The sequence below is a fragment of the Grammomys surdaster genome, unplaced genomic scaffold (assembly GCF_004785775.1).
Source record: "Grammomys surdaster isolate TR1022 unplaced genomic scaffold, NIH_TR_1.0 472, whole genome shotgun sequence".
NCBI lineage: Eukaryota > Metazoa > Chordata > Mammalia > Rodentia > Muridae > Grammomys > Grammomys surdaster.
Genome location: NW_021604891.1, coordinates 886942 through 904014, shown reverse-complemented (window position 1 = coordinate 904014; position 17073 = coordinate 886942). Strand labels below are relative to the sequence as shown.

At 42.1% G+C, this 17073-nt stretch overlaps 2 protein-coding genes across 3 annotated transcripts in view; one reads left to right on the top strand and one right to left on the bottom strand.

Annotated features, from left to right (window-relative positions):
• Positions 1–826: 826 nt before the first annotated feature.
• On the top strand, positions 827–9355 carry Chrna5 (cholinergic receptor nicotinic alpha 5 subunit). Its single transcript, XM_028781567.1, has 5 exons — positions 827–991; positions 3283–3327; positions 5231–5340; positions 7004–7832; positions 9194–9355. Exons 2-5 carry the CDS (start codon positions 3301–3303, stop codon positions 9353–9355), a joined length of 1128 nt encoding a protein of 375 aa, XP_028637400.1. The 5' UTR covers positions 827–991; positions 3283–3300.
• Chrna3 (cholinergic receptor nicotinic alpha 3 subunit) overlaps positions 9267–17073 on the bottom strand; it is an 18833-nt gene continuing 11026 nt past the window's right edge. The window contains exon 6 of one of the 2 annotated variants that reach the window (XM_028781566.1): positions 9267–9293. In XM_028781566.1, coding sequence (XP_028637399.1) covers positions 9267–9293 — 27 coding nt within the window. Of the gene's footprint in view, positions 9294–14977; positions 15107–17073 lie in introns of those variants that run through there. The other variant, XM_028781565.1, reaches the window with a different exon arrangement.

Sequence of the window (17073 nt, the reverse complement as noted above, 5' to 3'; positions counted from 1 at the left end):
ACACATCTGAGCTGGAGTCAGAGAACATGCTTTTCCATCTCAATTTGTAAGAGCAATAGGCCAAAGTACAGCCTAAGAGTTAGTTTAACATACTGTCAGCACAAGGTTTGGATAATGTACTCTACCGTACCCTGAGGGCTCCTCCCAAGATGACCCTGGACTCCCCGATGCTTTGGAAGCCTTGAAGAGCCTCACTCTCTCCTCTGGGTATCAAGGCAGAGATGGCCTGTCACAGGATCTCTGACTCCCTAGCATGTCTAGCATATGCTGTTTTTGTTAATGTTTTTTCAACTTCCTTGTTGGGGCAAGCGACTGTTGGGTCTTATGTCTATTGATAGTACATTAATAGTAAACGTAGCTATTCCCAAGAAACAAAAAAATAAAAAAATAAAAAATAAAACAGCACATACTGTTCTTGCAGAAGACCTGAGTTAGATTCCAGCATCTACACCACAAAGCTCACAACTGTCTGCAACTTCAGCTCTGGGCAAAATCTGATGCCTCTGACCACTTTGGTCACTATATTCATGGAGTGCATACACCCTCACCCCCCTACCCACACATAATTTAAAATAAAAAATGAATCTCAAAAGTTAGCTGGACGGATGCGGTGGTGGACACTATAATCTCAGTATTTTGCAGGTGGAGGCAGGAGGATCAGGAGTTCAAGGCTATCCTTAGTTACATAGGGAATTCAGGGCCACCCTGGTTCAAACAAACAAACCAAAACAATTATAACTGAAATTTTAATTAGATTATTGATAACATGGATTTTCTTGAGGTATAGGTATTTGGGGAAGAGCAGCCAGCATACTAATTCCTAAAAACTTGTTGTGCAGGGTTGCCTGAACTATCCTCTTCTGCAAAACATGAAGACAGTTTGTTTAGGGATTTATTTGAAGACTATGAAAGGTGGGTTCGTCCTGTGGAACACCTGAGTGACAAGATAAAAATCAAGTTTGGCCTTGCAATCTCTCAGTTAGTGGACGTGGTAAGTATACTTGTCATTACATGTTCCACTTTGTACTTAGGAACAATCAGTTTTTTCCCAGGTATGAGTCACCCACTGGAGGTTACCAAAATGACCAAACGTAGCCCTTTGCTTAAGGGACTCTTCAGGAAACAATTGCTAGTATGCCACAGGCATAGTAATACCCTGTTTATATGTTGTGAGGTTTAGAAATTGTTTTATCTCATTTGCTAACAATAGGTCTATCCTTAATGAAATTTAAAGATATCAAATCATTTTACATTGAAGTTCCCTTAAATGTATGTGAGCCTGTGCTGGTGGGACTGAGGCCTAACAATAGAGTCATAGATTCTAAGGACCGGAGATTATCTTAACCCTGTTTCAAGATCACACTTCAGTGGGCAGTGGTGACGCATGCCTTTATTCCCAGCACTAGGGAGGCAGAGGCAGGTGAATCTCTTGAGTTCAAGGCCGGCCTGGACTACAAAGTGAATTCCAGGGTGGCTAGGACTAAACAGAGAAGCCCTGTCTCAAGAAAGAAAAATCATACTTCAAACATACCAGGGACTAGAGAGAGGGCTCAGTGGCTGAGAGCTCGGACTGCTCTCCAGAGGACCCAGGGTTGCTTCCTACATAGTGTTCACAACCACTGATAACTCCAGTTTCAGGGGATCTGGTGCCCTCTTCTGGCCTCCACAGGCACCAGGCATGCACATGGTACACATACATATATGCAGGTAAAGCACTGATACATGCAAATGAAACAGTATCTGCAGAGAGGTTTTATGTGTCATCATTCATCCGAGTGAATTTCCTGCTTCTCAGTGTTTACCCTAAGAAAGTTACACTCTAAAAACTAATTTCTTCTTGTTGATAATGCCAACAATTGTTTTTAGTATAGTGAAAAAATATTTACTTATATTAAAAATAACACTAGTGTGCCTTTATGTTATGATTACAGAAGTAACACATGATTTTTAGAGAGTTTTTAAAGTGTAAAAATGTACTAATAAGCAGATTCGTATTCTACCGTCCATTGGTGACTAATGTTAACAACTGATAGCTGAGGTAGGAGGGGGTTCACACTTATAAGCCTAGCACTTGGGAGGTAAAAGCGGGAGAATCAGGAGTTCCAGGTTATCCTCTACTACAGAGAGAGTTTAAGTCCAGCCTGGACTACTGAGACTCTGTATTTTAAAAAAAATCCACTTTGTTGTATTTCTTGCCTTTTTTTTTCTTTGTTCCTGCTTTACAAACTTGAAATTTTTGTTTCTTTATTTTGTGTGTATGAGCACTTTGGCTGCATGCATTTCTGTACATCACATGCGTGTCTGGTGAACCTCTGTGTGGGACTGGGAATTGAATCCAGGTCCTTTGCAAGAACAACAATGCTCTTACTACTGAGCCAACTCTCCAGCACCTAGAATGTGTTTTTGATACAATTTTGCTGACTGCTTTTTCTCTCAAATTCTCATATAATTTACCCGTATTTCTATTTGTATAAAATTGTCTAGTCTTCTCATAATGATGCTGTTTGTACATAAATGTCTGGATTTTTCCATCTTTTAAGAAGGGCAGGCTGAGTACAGTAGCATGTTCCTTCCCACTCTCTTAGCTAAGTGGATGCTGTACTCATATCTTAGATTCTCTCTTGAATCTGAGGAAATGTAAACTAAATATAGAATTGCTAGCGTTATGCTTCAGAGTAGTTTACCTGAACTACAGAGTGTTTAGAGGAACAATAGTAGATTAATCTTATTTTCTTGAGAACAGATGAATTAGCAGAATGTTCATTCCATGTGGAAAGGAACCAATTGAAATGTACCAATTATATTTTTTTAAAGCTTAAGGATCACATTATTAAAGTTTGAGAGGGGGGGAGAAAGGAAGAGAGAGAGGGAGGAGAGAAAGGAGGGGAAGAAAGAGAGTGGGGAAGGCGGGGAGAAAGCAGGGCTGGGCAGTTGTAGATCTCAGCAGGTGCAAGGAGGCAGGAGATAGAGAAGAAAGCCACACCTTTTGAGTTAGGGTCAGCAGTGAAGGTCTGTGAGCAGCTATAGAAAGAGGGCAGGGTCTTCAGAAAAACGAGAAGGCCAGAATGTGAGGGAAAGCATACTTGGGCTTTTGGTTGATATTCAAAGAAGAACTAGAAAGGAGAAAATGTAGTTACATTTTTGGGGGGTCAGAACTCAGAAAAGAAGACAGACTTAACGGTGATGCCTGTCACTATCAGCAACTGCCACAAATGTCCACACTCTTAAAGAATTACTGCTATGTAACAGAGACAAGCAACTTTTCTCCTTTATTTTTAATAGGATGAGAAAAACCAGCTGATGACGACAAACGTCTGGTTGAAGCAGGTGGGTATAGCACTCACACAGGTACCGTGCGAGCAGCTGGCAACTGTTCATTACAGGCCTACAGCAAGGAGGAGCTTGAGTGTGTGCCCTGTGGATTGTCAGGTTGTAGGCTGAGGATAGATGGAGTTATTGTACTTGCTGTGCATGTATGTATGTATATATGTATGTGTGTATGTATGTATATGTGTATATTAGTTTTGAACCAGGATCTCGTTACTATAGCTTCAGTCTCCCATCTTCATCCTCCCAAGTTCTGGGATCACAGGTGTACGCCTCTGTGTCCGCATTAGTCGACATTTTTTGTGGGTCTGATATGTGCTGGAGAAACTGTAGTGATGGAGCAGACAGAACTCACTGTTCCCCAGGAACTTCATCCCAGTGGGAAGAGAATGAACCATAGTGCCTTAGAGACCGACAATCTGAGAGAGGGTCACATGGGGAAGAGGATGGAGTGTTGGAGACTGTACTTGAAAACAAGAAGAAACAACCAACCAAAAGAAAACACCCAACAAGCCATAACAACGTGACAGAAGAGGCAAAGTTTGCACCAAGTCTCAGGGGAGATGAAGCAAGCCTTGTGGGCACCTAGGAGACAGACTGTTCTGGGTGGAGGGACCATCTAGTAAAAGGCCCAGAGGCGGGATTGCATCTAGTAAGGAAATCTGTGTGGCTAGAGGTATGTGAGCCACAGGGAGGGCTGCAGAGATGGGGTCAAAGGAGCAACGAGAAGCCACTAGAATATTCGTTTATAGGACACTGCAGGGATTTGGATTCTCACTTTTATTTGTTGTTATTTTTAAAAGATTTATTTATATTTATGTATGAGTATTTAGTCTGCATGTATACACATGTACATGAAATGCCCAAGGAGGCCAGAGGAAGGCATTGCATCCCCTGGACCTGGCCTTGCAGAGGGTTGTGAGCTGCCATGTGGATGCTGGGAACTGGCCCTGCTGTTCTCCAGAAGCAGCAAGTGCTTGTCATCCTGAGCCATCTGTCTAGCCCCAGGATTTTGGCTTTTAATTTGAGTGCAACAGGACAGGATAAGAATGCAACTATTTATTTTATTATCAACATTAACATGCTAACTGTGCATGTTATTGGGATTCACTGTGACATTTTCATACATGCAGACACCGTGCATTGACCATGTCCATCCATCTTGTAATCACCCTCGTCCTCCAGCACCTTTCACATTCCCTAGTGTCCCTCTTTGTAATGAATTATTTTTATAGACAGAGTGCCTTTTACATGAAGGGCTTTTTAATTCCGAGCCACCATTCTTGTGTCTCCAGCTGCTGTTGAGTGTCTCCCATTGCTTATTCTTTCTCTGACTCGGATTATTTATTCCAACCACCAGTTCCCTAATCCCAAACTTACAAAACACAGGTTGATGCTGTTCGTTTGTTTGTTTGCTGTGCTGGGGATTGAACCTAGGGCCTGAAAAATGCCAGGCAGGTCTACTGCCAAGCTATATCTCCAGTCCATTTCTTAGCTTGGTGGGGTCACAGAATTGTTACTGCCTGGGCACTGGACAAAATGGTTAAGTGTATGGGATGTGTAAAAAAATCCCAACTCCCTTTCCACCAAATCAGGACACAATACAGCTGGGAAGGAGAATATTTTCCTGAAACCTGGGACCATTTTGAGTATGGTCAGCTGGTGGGAGAAGAGAGAGCAAGTGGAGAAGCTTGAATATATCAGCATGAGTCCTCACCTGGGCCTCATCAGGACCGTGGCGAGAGTCATTGCAAGAGGGACAGGCTGTTATTAGTTGAAAAGGTTTACTGAATTAGGAGCAGAAATGATTCATGTCTGAAGTTCCTAGATATGACAAAAAGTATAGTTTAAACTTATTTTATTATTTAATGATTGAAATGGAGGTGAATTTCTCATTTTAAAGGAATGGATAGATGTAAAATTAAGATGGAATCCTGATGACTATGGTGGAATAAAAATTATACGTGTTCCTTCAGACTCTCTGTGGATCCCAGACATCGTTTTGTTTGATAAGTAAGTTATATTCTAAATATTATTTCCCATTTCCAAAAGAAAACTTGTATTGCTATTAGGCACTAGTGATTTTTCCCCTCTGGTCTGCAAATTATTTAGCTATGAAATCAAATGACTTGACTCTGTTTTTGTTGCATGGCTGCTGTGGAGCCTTTGCCTTTTCTGGTGTGTTGGGTTTTTATTATTATTATTATTAAAAGTGTTATCTGATTTCTGAAATAAGAAAAAGGATGTGGTAAACATAGAATAAGGAAATGTGGGGGGAGAGAGAAAGGTTGCGGTTAACTTACAGTAAACTTATGTGCTTGTGCTCACAGCAGTCTCACGTGCTAGACGCCGCCCATCTTACTTGGCCTGAGATAGTTACCCTTGCCTATGATCACAAAGCTCCCATACAGTGAGGTCTCACCCCGAGACACTGGCCTCTCCATTTACCCCTTAGTCACGTCAGACATCAGGTTTGGGTGGATTTGTTTTTTAGTTGAGGTTACAGTTTACGTTCAATCCAGTTTTCTAACATTATGTAAATACATTGTCATGACAGCACAATCCATTTTCCCATGGCGAGGAGTATGGGGTTCATTTGTGAGGCTAATTGTCAGTTACCAGCTGTATTCACCTCCCCACCACCCTTCCCAGGGCCATCTCAGAGTAAATGTGAGCGTTTGCATGTATCCTAAAGCACTCTGTCTTATTTGCACAAAGGCTTTTAGAGCAAACGCTATGTAAAAAATGAACTTTTGAAACCTTTTACTTCTGTGTTCCTTGATATGGAAGGATGAAGAAGGCTCGTAAGGTAGCATGAGGCAGCTTCTGGCACATTCCCTTACTCTCAGTAACTGAAGCACTTTGTCCTATTTGCACAAAGGCTTTGGCATGCGGACAGAGCAGATGCTGTGCAAAAACCAATCTTTTGGAACCTTTGCTTCCATATTAGTATGAAAGGATGAACAAAGCTTGCGAGGTAGCATGATGCAGCTGCTGTCTGTATTGCAGACATTTTTATAACTAAGGATAGATTGCACAGTATGGTGCAAAACCCACAGGACCTGAAGATACAGAGCAAGACTGTGGAGGAATCAGGCGCTTCTGCCTGCAGCTGTGCCTGTCCGGGCGCTTCTGCCTGCAGTTGTGCCTGTCCGGGCGCTTCTGCCTGCAGCTGTGCCTGTCCAAGTGCTTCTGCCTGCAGCTGTGCCTGTCCGGCACAGGAAAGGCCCAGTGTCCCCTGCGTGGTGCAGATACTCTTTTCTCTTAGAGTAGAAATCATCATTATTTTGGCGAAGGGAAGCCTAGAAATGTGGAGTCAGGCTCTGCCTTTCTACATGCCCAGTATATAAACAGCCTGATCCTATTTGTAATTAAAGTGACATCGTTTCAATTACTAAAATCTCAACATTTTGAGAAACATGGATTGGCTCATCTCACAATACAAAGGGAAGAATAGGCTCAGTCCCAGTAGAATTGTTACATGATAGAAAGATGTCCACGAAGCAAGGCCCCACGGTAGGGGCGGGGGTGGGGGCAGGGAGGGGGAGCAGGCATTTGGACAGACAGTAATTTAAAACATTTCACACTATTACCCACAGGTTCCTTTTATATTAGGCTTATAAACTGTGTCTTTGGGTTGTTTGATTTTGGCACTATTATTGTGTGTTTCTTTTAGTGCAGATGGACGTTTTGAAGGGGCCACTACAAAAACAGTTGTCAGGTACAATGGCACTGTCACGTGGACACAGCCAGCAAACTACAAAAGTTCTTGTACTATAGACGTTACCTTTTTCCCATTTGATCTCCAAAATTGTTCCATGAAATTCGGCTCGTGGACGTATGACGGATCCCAGGTTGATGTAATCCTAGAGGACCACGATGTCGACAGAACAGACTTTTTTGACAATGGAGAATGGGAAATCGTGAGTGCAATGGGGAGCAAGGGGAACCGGACGGACAGCTGCTGCTGGTACCCCTACATCACGTACTCCTTTGTGATCAAGCGGCTGCCTCTCTTCTATACCTTGTTTCTTATTATACCCTGCATCGGGCTCTCCTTTCTGACTGTGGTTGTCTTCTATCTCCCTTCAAACGAAGGAGAAAAGATTAGCTTGTGCACTTCCGTGCTTGTCTCTCTGACTGTCTTCCTTCTAGTTATTGAGGAGATTATCCCCTCCTCTTCCAAAGTCATACCTCTGATTGGGGAGTACCTGGTGTTCACCATGATTTTCGTGACCCTATCCATTATGGTGACTGTCTTTGCCATCAACATCCACCACCGCTCTTCCTCCACACACAACGCTATGGCGCCTTGGGTTCGTAAGATATTTCTCCACAAGCTTCCCAAACTGCTCTGCATGAGAAGCCATGCAGACAGGTACTTCACTCAGAGAGAAGCAGCTGAGAATGGCGGTGGACCTAACTCTCGGAATACTTTGGAAGCTGCTCTCGATTGCATTCGGTACATCACCAGGCACGTCATGAAAGAGAACGATGTCCGAGAGGTCTGTGGCGAGTATAAACATCCCCCACCCCAAGTGGGGCGTCTACACGAATCTCACCCTCCATTTCCCCTGAAGAAAGTTTAGCAGTATGCATTTGAAGAGATAGTAATATTGACATAGTTCTCTAGCTCTGGAATAATTTACTGGTTTAGATTTATCTTCCATAACTTTGTTTCTGAATTTTTACATTATAATTTATCAAAATTACTTTTTTTTCCTTCTAAAGGACTTCTTCTAGAAGCTTCTAGGCCATGCCACCTCAGCCTTAAAACTCCCCATACCCTCCCAGGAACTAGGTGGAAGGAGGAACCTCTCTTTCTCTTTGTGATTGCTATTCCTGGTTGTCAACTTTGACTACATCTAGAATGAACTACAATCCAGAAATGGAGGGTACACCTGTGATCCAGATCTTGAAGTTGAAAGACATGGTTTTTTGTTTTGTTTTGTTTTGTTTTGTTTTGTTTTGTTTTGTTTTGTTTTGTTTTGTTTTGTTTTCAAGACAGGGTTTCTCTGTGTAGCCCTGGCTGTCCTGGAACTCACTCTGTAGACCAGGCTAGCCTCGAACTCAGAAATCCTCCTGCCTCTGCCTCCCAACTGCTGGGATTAAAGGCATGCACCACCACCGCCCGGCTAATTTTTTTATTAATATTTGACATCTTGCTCCTTCCCTCCCTCTCCCCTCCTATCTTCTCTTCCCCCTCCGTCCTTCCATTCCTCCTCTTTCCTTCCTTCCTTCCTTCCTTTTTTTTTTTGAGGTAGTCACTTTATAGTCTTGGCTAGCCTGGAATTTGATATGCAGCTGGCTTTAGACTTACAGAAATTCACCTTGTGAGATTAAAGACATGTACCACTATGCCAAAGCCCCCACCACCCACTTTTTTAAAGACAGATTCATTATGTAGCTCAGGTTAGCCTCAAACTGCCAATCCTTTCACTTCAGCCTCCTGAATGCTGGGGTTTCAGCAGATACTTCTATGTGCAGGTTATGACTTTGAACTAACTCTTTGTTATTGTTCCAAGGTGCTGGCCTTGAACTTCTGATCCTCCTGCCTCAGTCTTCCAAGTAGCTGGTACTACATACACTTACCACTGTGACCAGTTTACTTCTAACAAACTAATACTTGTTGATTGTAGTATTCTGTGTCAGTATAATTGAATTATTATGAGTTTAAGATATTGATGGAATCTTAAAAGGTAAGAATTTAATGAATTTAAATTCCAAATTTAAATTTAGAATGAAATTTAATAAGTTATACTAGTCTGTCTTAGAGACCTGGGTATAGGAGATAGCAAATGATTATCTCTAACTCTGTTTTTAATCTTTAAATACAGCTTTATATATGTATTTATTTTTTTAACAGGTTGTTGAAGATTGGAAATTCATTGCCCAAGTTCTTGATCGGATGTTTCTGTGGACGTTTCTTCTGGTTTCAATCATTGGGACTCTAGGGCTTTTCGTTCCTGTTGTTTATAAATGGGCCAATATAATAGTCCCAGTTCACATTGGAAACACAATTAAGTGAAACCAAGAAGTTACACTGTGGCCTTAGTGAGCAGTCATGCAGCTCTTAGGACACATATGCCACTATGAAAATATTTACAGTTTGATAGGCTGTAACAGATTAGGAATTTTTAGCATTGGCTTAAAGTCCATTAGAACTGCAGTAATAACCTCGAGTAGCAACAGTGTATTGTCCACCTACACTAGTGAAGGCCTAACATCTGCATCCTGGCAAATCCTACTAGCTTGCAACCAGTGATGAAGGCCATCTTTGGAGTTCTGGAAAACACAACTATATTTGAAGACTGTTTAAAACTTTTCCCCAAATTTAGTAAAAGCATATATTTGTATAATTTTGAATTTTTAGAATGGGTCTTGTTGAATTGTCCAGGCTGGCCCTAAACCTCCTGAGTAGCTGGGACTATGGGTATGCTCCATTTTGCCCAGATAATATATATATATGCTTTAAAAAATCTCTGTTCTCTATTCATGGATATGAAATACATCATACTTTTATAGGAGGTAAGCCAATTATTTGGTTTAATAATAATGTAATGTCAGTTAATGTTATATTGCTATGAAGAGACACCATGGCCAGCAACTTCTATAAAGGAAAACATTTAATTGGTGCTGGCTTACAGTTCCATTATCGTCATGGCAGAAGCTTGGCAGCATCCGGGGAGGCATGGTGCTGGAGCCAAGAGTTGGCCAGCAGCAGGAAGAGAGAGTGAGCCACTGATCCTGGCTTGAGCTTCGGAAGCCTCAAAGCCCATCTCCAGTGACACGCTTCCTCCAACAAGACCACACCTCCTAATAGTGCCACTCCCCGTGATCAAGCATTCAATCTATGGGTCTATGAGAGGCATTCCTACTCAAACCACACTTGATATGATGCTGTTCTTTACTGACATTTTTAGTAAGTGAAAAAGTGAAAAATTTTAGTAACTAGCAACTCCTTGCATCCACTTTATTCTTCATATGGCAATATGGAATGGCTTTTATGTTAACTAATTTTTCAGCTTATCTTCCACTGAAAACATACAACAGGCAACTCCTGCAGACATATTCCTTGTAATGAATTCAGTCCCCTTGTCCACAGTCTTTGGTTAGGAGAGCTACTTATGTACATTACTTATCCCTGATTTCAGAATAATACTGCAGTTGCACATTCTCGTCTCAAAATGGAATGCCATGTCTCTGTCTTGATAGTTCTGTAGAAAAACTATTCTGAACTGGATACGGTGTCTCATACCTGTCATCTCTACTTTCAGGAGGCAGAGGCAGGGGAATTGCTATAAGTAGTAGGCCAATAGTAGGCATGAGACCCTGTCTCAAAAGCCGAACAAACAAAATTGCCCTTCTGAGTTGATGTAAGCACGCTGTCACGTCTTATAATGTCGCAGTCATCTTTCACCCCAATTATAATTGTCAAATCTTAGAGGGACACTCTTTAGATATAGTCTGGCTAGCCTACTCTAGGTGTGATGTCAGTCAGTAGAGTATAATGTAACATGGGTAAAGCAGTTAAAGTTCAGCCCGAGTGGCCCAACTCAGCTGTAACCCAAAAGCTTGCATTTGATTCACAACTCTTAGTTGTAAAGTTAGCAACATCCTCGCTTATTAATATTATATCGACAGTAAATTCCAGTCAGCATACTTTGGAAGGCAGGATGAACCCTGTCAAGTTTTATTTTATTGTGATTATTGTGTTTACTACTGTTAGCGTGAGTGAGAGTCTGGACTGTAGTTTAGTAAATGTCCCTCAAAGGCTCATTGTTGGAAGCTTGGCCACGGTGGTTTTGGGAGGCAGTGGGATCTTTAGGACTAGAGGCTCTAGCAGAGGAAAGCTAGGTCTCTAGGGGTGTGCCCTTGAGGGTATTGAGACCCCAGCTCTTCCTCTTGCTTCCCAGCCACCATGAGGTAGGCAGCTTGGCTCCACTTTGTGTTCCCAGTGTTACGTACCGTCTTGACACTGACCTCAAAGCAGTGGGCCAACCAGTCATGAACTAAAGCCTCTGCAAGCATGAACAACAACACAGCGTTCTCTGTATTATCTCAAGTAGTTTTCTCATAGAAAACTAATAGGATATCAGTGTCCCAAAGTGGAACCTCTGGTATGACTTTTGCTGTGGAGTCTACTTCTAGTCATTCTACACTTTAAAAAGGTAAGAATAGAACAAAGAGACAATTCTGCCCAAGTTCAGCTTGGCAAAACCGATGAGTTTACCGTGGCTACTTATAGGAGCATGGGGGAGGGGGAAGGGGGTTCTTATCGTGGCGTGGATGACTTGGGAGACCGAACTATGGAAAGCCCAGCCTAGCCTGGGGAACAACTTTTACAACCTGCAGATAACAACAGCCCTGCAGGTTCCTCTTTCCTAGCAGTTGTTTACTGTTTTTATAAACTCAGGAATGAATCTTGGGAGTCTGGTAAGTCCTGTGAGTCTCATGAATCTGCTGAGCTTCCCTCTTCTTCCTAGAAGGGAATGTTTCAATCTGGAGAAAACAGCCACACAACAGAGTAGTGATTGTGATACTAAACGATGCTGTAGTTCTGAAGCCTTTGAATTGGATCTGTAGAAAGAATCTGGAAAGGTTTGAAGAATTGGACTAGAGCAAGCCTAGGATGTATAAACATGGGTCAACAGCCACATGTATGAGGACTTAAGGCCAGACCAGACATGCTATTATCAATGTTCTGGCCACCCTCCAGAATTTGAGGATAAGACCCTGTTTCTGAAGTACCACATACTTAAGTCATGGAACATAGAAAAATGAAGCTGGTACTGACTGGGAAGGTTTATCCCGACTGGACAGCGTTCATAGTGCTAGAAGGTGCTATGCATGCTACCAGAAGACAGAAGCAATCACCAACTGACTCTGAACCTTATGAACTATAATAATGGCTGCCTGGCAAGACTCGCCCTCTGGCACAGTGCATGTGAACATCACAAGAGCACCCCACCACGTTTGATTGAATCTGAATTCAGCTTCACAAGACAAAACTCATAAGTAGCACCATCCAAATGTCAAGAACCTATGACTAGACAGGTCATGGGCTTTTTGGGGGAGAACATAGTACTATTATTCTGCTAAGTGGATATACTATTAAACTGATACCTAATGACTAACTGTTATACCCGTAGATTAATGCGTCTTTCAGCCACTTGGCCATGGTGTGGAGAATAAGCAACTGTAGAATGCTCAGGCCTAAATGGAACATAGTACATCACACCCTTTCTTCCCAAGGCTCAGAGATCACTTCAGAAGACAGGAAAGAGCGTAAGAGCCAGAGATGGTGGATGACTACAAGGAACGTGTTCTCTGAAGGGCAGCTACATGTATGAGCTCATGGTGATTGTGATAACATTCACAAGACCTGTGCAAGGCCAGGATATTTGATATGATCAGATAAAATCTCATCACAAAGAGCAAAGTTGGGTGTGAAGTCCCACTCCTAGCTGAGCTACTGTTGGCAGTTGCTAGACACAGGAAAAAGAGTTAGGTTCGCACCATTCCAGTGGGAGGCCATATACCCAAGAATGCTTGGGGAACACAAATTGGTCTTGATAAGTATAATTTTTTTATTATCATTTTAAATGGGCACAAAGTTGAGTCGAGAAGGAAGGGTGGAGCCGGGAAGAGGTAAGAGGAGATGAGTATGATCAAAATATGAAACTTTCAGTGAGTAAAATATATTTTAAAAGTGAACTCAAGTACTTGTCAGCAGGATAATAAAATACTGTGAAGGCCCCTCAAGAAATATTCAGACACCTGCCTGTCGTAAGTTCAAAGAACTCAGACATTTTTCCAAAATGGACCCAGGACAGCCTCCTTCCATAAGGCAGTCTAGAAAACGTTGCCCTGAAACTCCTTCCTCATGTGCAGATGCTCAGAGGCAGCTGCAGATGCGGCCCAGGCGGGCCCTGTATAGCCTGTGCAAACCTGAGGGCCATCGACATCATGCCGATTTTACAGACAAGAGTTAGGGAGTCGTGGGGATTTCCACAAAGATTTCAGAGTGATCAGCTCTCAAGCTGGCAAGCTGTTGGAAACATGCCGGTGAAGCTGAACCTACAGTGGAGAACCCCAGCAAGCAAGAGCTGACAGACTATGGAGTGTCTGCTGAAGAAAGCTGTATGAAGTGAATTTAGCCAGCCCTACAGTACAGACACAGTGGCTGCAGTCATCTGTAGGAGCAAGACTGCCTGGGTCCGTGGGATTTCATACACTGCCACTGTGTGCAACATGAGGGAACACTAATAAAATCTAGCTTAATGTAAATTGCTGTTAGCTATCTTAGTTTGTATATATCCCTCATCTCTTATATTTCAATCACTGTTAAGATATTTGTAAGCCAACAAACTTCATAGAACACTCTTCCTTTTGACTTACTGAAATATAAGCCACAGTGAATTGCAATTGTCAGGTTTTATTTTTGCATAGAAAAAAAAAAACTAGTGAAAATATCCAAATGGTCTGTCGACTCTAGGAGTTATGGTTCAGATTTGGAAATGTAATATGGGAAATTCAATTTGTTCAAATAGCTTCTCAAGCATAAGCAATTTTGACAACGTCCTACATTCTGGGTGCTCTGGCAGCTGAGGCACACAGGCTTGTTATTGGCATCCTAGTGGTCAGGAACCATCGGCTGCTGAAGTCCAGACAGCTCACATCCCCAGCAAGACTCTGGAGCCCAAACCCTAGTGCTAAGGTAGTGAAGTCCTGCTCTGATGGCTCATCCCAGACTCTGGACGACTCCCTGCAGCTCATGTGTGAACCTACCATGCAATACTGTTTGGGAAGTTATTAGGTCATGAGGTCATGCCTAGACAAATGGAATTAGTGCTTCTGTAAAAGATTCCAAAAAGACTAGCCCTTTCAGTCACTTGAAGATACACTTGAGGGTATGTTTTATGAGGAAGACTCCTCTCCAGACTGTCTTGCTGGCACCTTGATCCTAGACTTCCCAGACTCCTAAACTGTGAGAAATAACTTTGAGTTTAGTTGTACAGTTTGTGGGGGTTTTGTTGTTTTGAGACAGGGTCCCACTATGTAGCCCTAGTTGGGCTGGAGCTCACTATCTAGACCAGGCAGGCCTGGAATTCATAGAGATCCCACCTCTGACTCTACCTCTTGAGTACTGGGATTAAAGTCTTGCAGGGCTCTATGGGATGTTTTTCTAAATTAGAAACTTGAACAGACTAGAGTAGTTTACTAACAATGAGCATGAGGCCAGGTATAATTTCTCAGAGTATCAGCAACACAAATACTGAAGTGGAAGTATTTGGGAAGACAGTACAGAACAGAAGTGATGGATGCTGCTGGAATACTCTACAGCTTCAAGTAGTTTAGGAACTGAACAGATGAGTTCTATAGAGATCCTGAGCTAAAGGATTTAATATTTATGAACAGAAAAAATTTCTATCTAGTTAAGTTTCAATCATGGGGGTAGGGAAATGTTCATTTATCCATAATAAATAACTAGACATTTTCTCCTACATTTCTTTTTTAACAAAAAATGAAGATGAGTTGAAAATAACCCTTGAAATAGCAAACTCCAAGCCTGTGATCAGATAAAGTATGGTGCTAAAGAAAGTGCCCTTAAATCAGCACAGAGGAGCCTCGGCGAACAGGTCACAGTTTATGTGTCATCTCTGGCCATCAAGGGTTGCAGAAATAATCCAGCTGTTCCTAAAATGCACACCAGGATGAAAACCCAGAGAAAGATGCGGTCAATCACCATGGCAACATACTTCCAATCATCTTGAATCTGGAAAACAAAATCAATAAAAGTTAGAACATGAAGGAGAAGGGTCAATTTTTAGTATTAAATCTTGTTAAGGTAGAGAAGCCATTTTATTTGATATATAAGAAATCTTTATTCTTATTGATATGATCTGAGGAAATCTATGGTGATGGTTAATACTGATTGTCAGCTTGACAGGATCTACAGTCACCTAGGAGACAAGCCACTGGGCATGCTCAGGCGAGATTAATTAGGTTAGCCTCTGGAGGTGACCATGAGGGACTGTGTAGATTAGACTGATAAAGGTGGAACGATCTACCCTAACTATGGGTGGTGTCCTTCCCTGTGCTAGGATCCTAGATGAATCCTAATGAGAGAGTGAATTGAATGGTAGCATTCATCTCTCTGCTTCATGACTATGGATGCAGTGTGACCAGCTACTTCACACTCCTGCCACCATGACTGCATGATGGACCATTTTCCCTGGAGCAGCAAGCCCAAATAAACCCTCCCTTAAGTTGCTTCTTCTTAGGCATATGGTCACAGCAATAAGAAAAGTGCTAATATATCTACCAACCTCAAATGTCATGTAGTGGAGAAACAGATGAAAAAGATGTGCTATGTTAGCTGTGTTTCTAATGAGAATACATTTTTCTTTCAAGGCAAGGTCTGGTCTTCATGTCTACATAGCTTAGGTAGAATTCAAATTGTTGATCACCCTGTCACATCCTCCTGAGAGCTGTGGTTACAAGTATGTACCACCACTCAGAGATTGTGTGTGTGTGTGAAATCTATTTTTTTCTAAACTGAATTTCATTTACGAAAGCTCATACACCTCTACAGGAGGACCTGGAGCCTTTGTTAGAATAATGACTTTAAGATCATTTGACATTGTTTCAAAGTACTTGGTCATTGGCACTAATACTTGTTTTAGATTCTAATTTCCGTGTAACATCTGTTTCAAACGTGAAATAAGCTCATCGGCCAAGCCTGACATTTTTCTTTGTCCCTTCTCCTCTTTAAACTGCCCACCTAACCAATTGACATCCTCAGTTGTATGGCTAGACAGGCTGAACAGCAGACATAATGGCTGACGGTACAGCCAAAGATGGAAGAAAGAGCAAGAATAATTGTGTATAATGAGCTTCAATTTAGGCTTGAAACAGGAAGGAGAATCTATGGTAATTAAACCCCCAGGCGATTCAGAAAGCAAAGAAACCACAGTTGTGCTGAGAGACAGCCCAGGAGTCAACTGATCTGAAGCAATGATCACATAATGAAGAAGCAGCGTGTAATTCTGTAATTCAGTTAAGCACACTGAAATGGCCTGGGAAATGTGGTTTCTATTTCACCATTATAAGCTTGAGTAAACATGTCCTTTCGGTGACACCGTGAAGTCACAGTTGTGGTAAAGTTAGAACCATAATGCCCTGTTTGACATAAGTTACTCTATTTGAATTCCTAAGACGTGTCTATAAGCACTTCACGTCCACAACCTGAGTCTACACATCCCTCTATAGGATAAATAACAACTCCCCAAAGCTCTAGGAGACAGCCTGTAGAAAAAGGTGACAAACTTTAGTTTTAATCAAGCTTTGCTCCTTTCTAGTCTGAGCAAATTTCATCTCCCTCAGTTTCAATGTCCTCATCTGAAAAATGGGGATAAAGACAGTGCAGTCTCAGGGGATTGCTTCAGCAGACTCCTTGGTGATCAATACTTTTAATATCAATGTTGATTTAAGAAATGGTCCTTATCCCTATATAAATCTGAGACAAGAGATAATGACACAGTCCTGGAATCCCACTACCGAGGGAACTGAGACAGTATAATTGTGAGTTCAAGGCCAGCCTGGACTACAAGTGAGGTAACTGATATCCAAGGGCATCTAACTGGTCTGAACACAGTCTCTCTCTCTCTCTCTCTCTCTCTCTCTCTCTCTCTCTCTCTCTCTCTCCCTCCCTCCCTCCCTCCCTCCCTCCCTCCCTCCCTC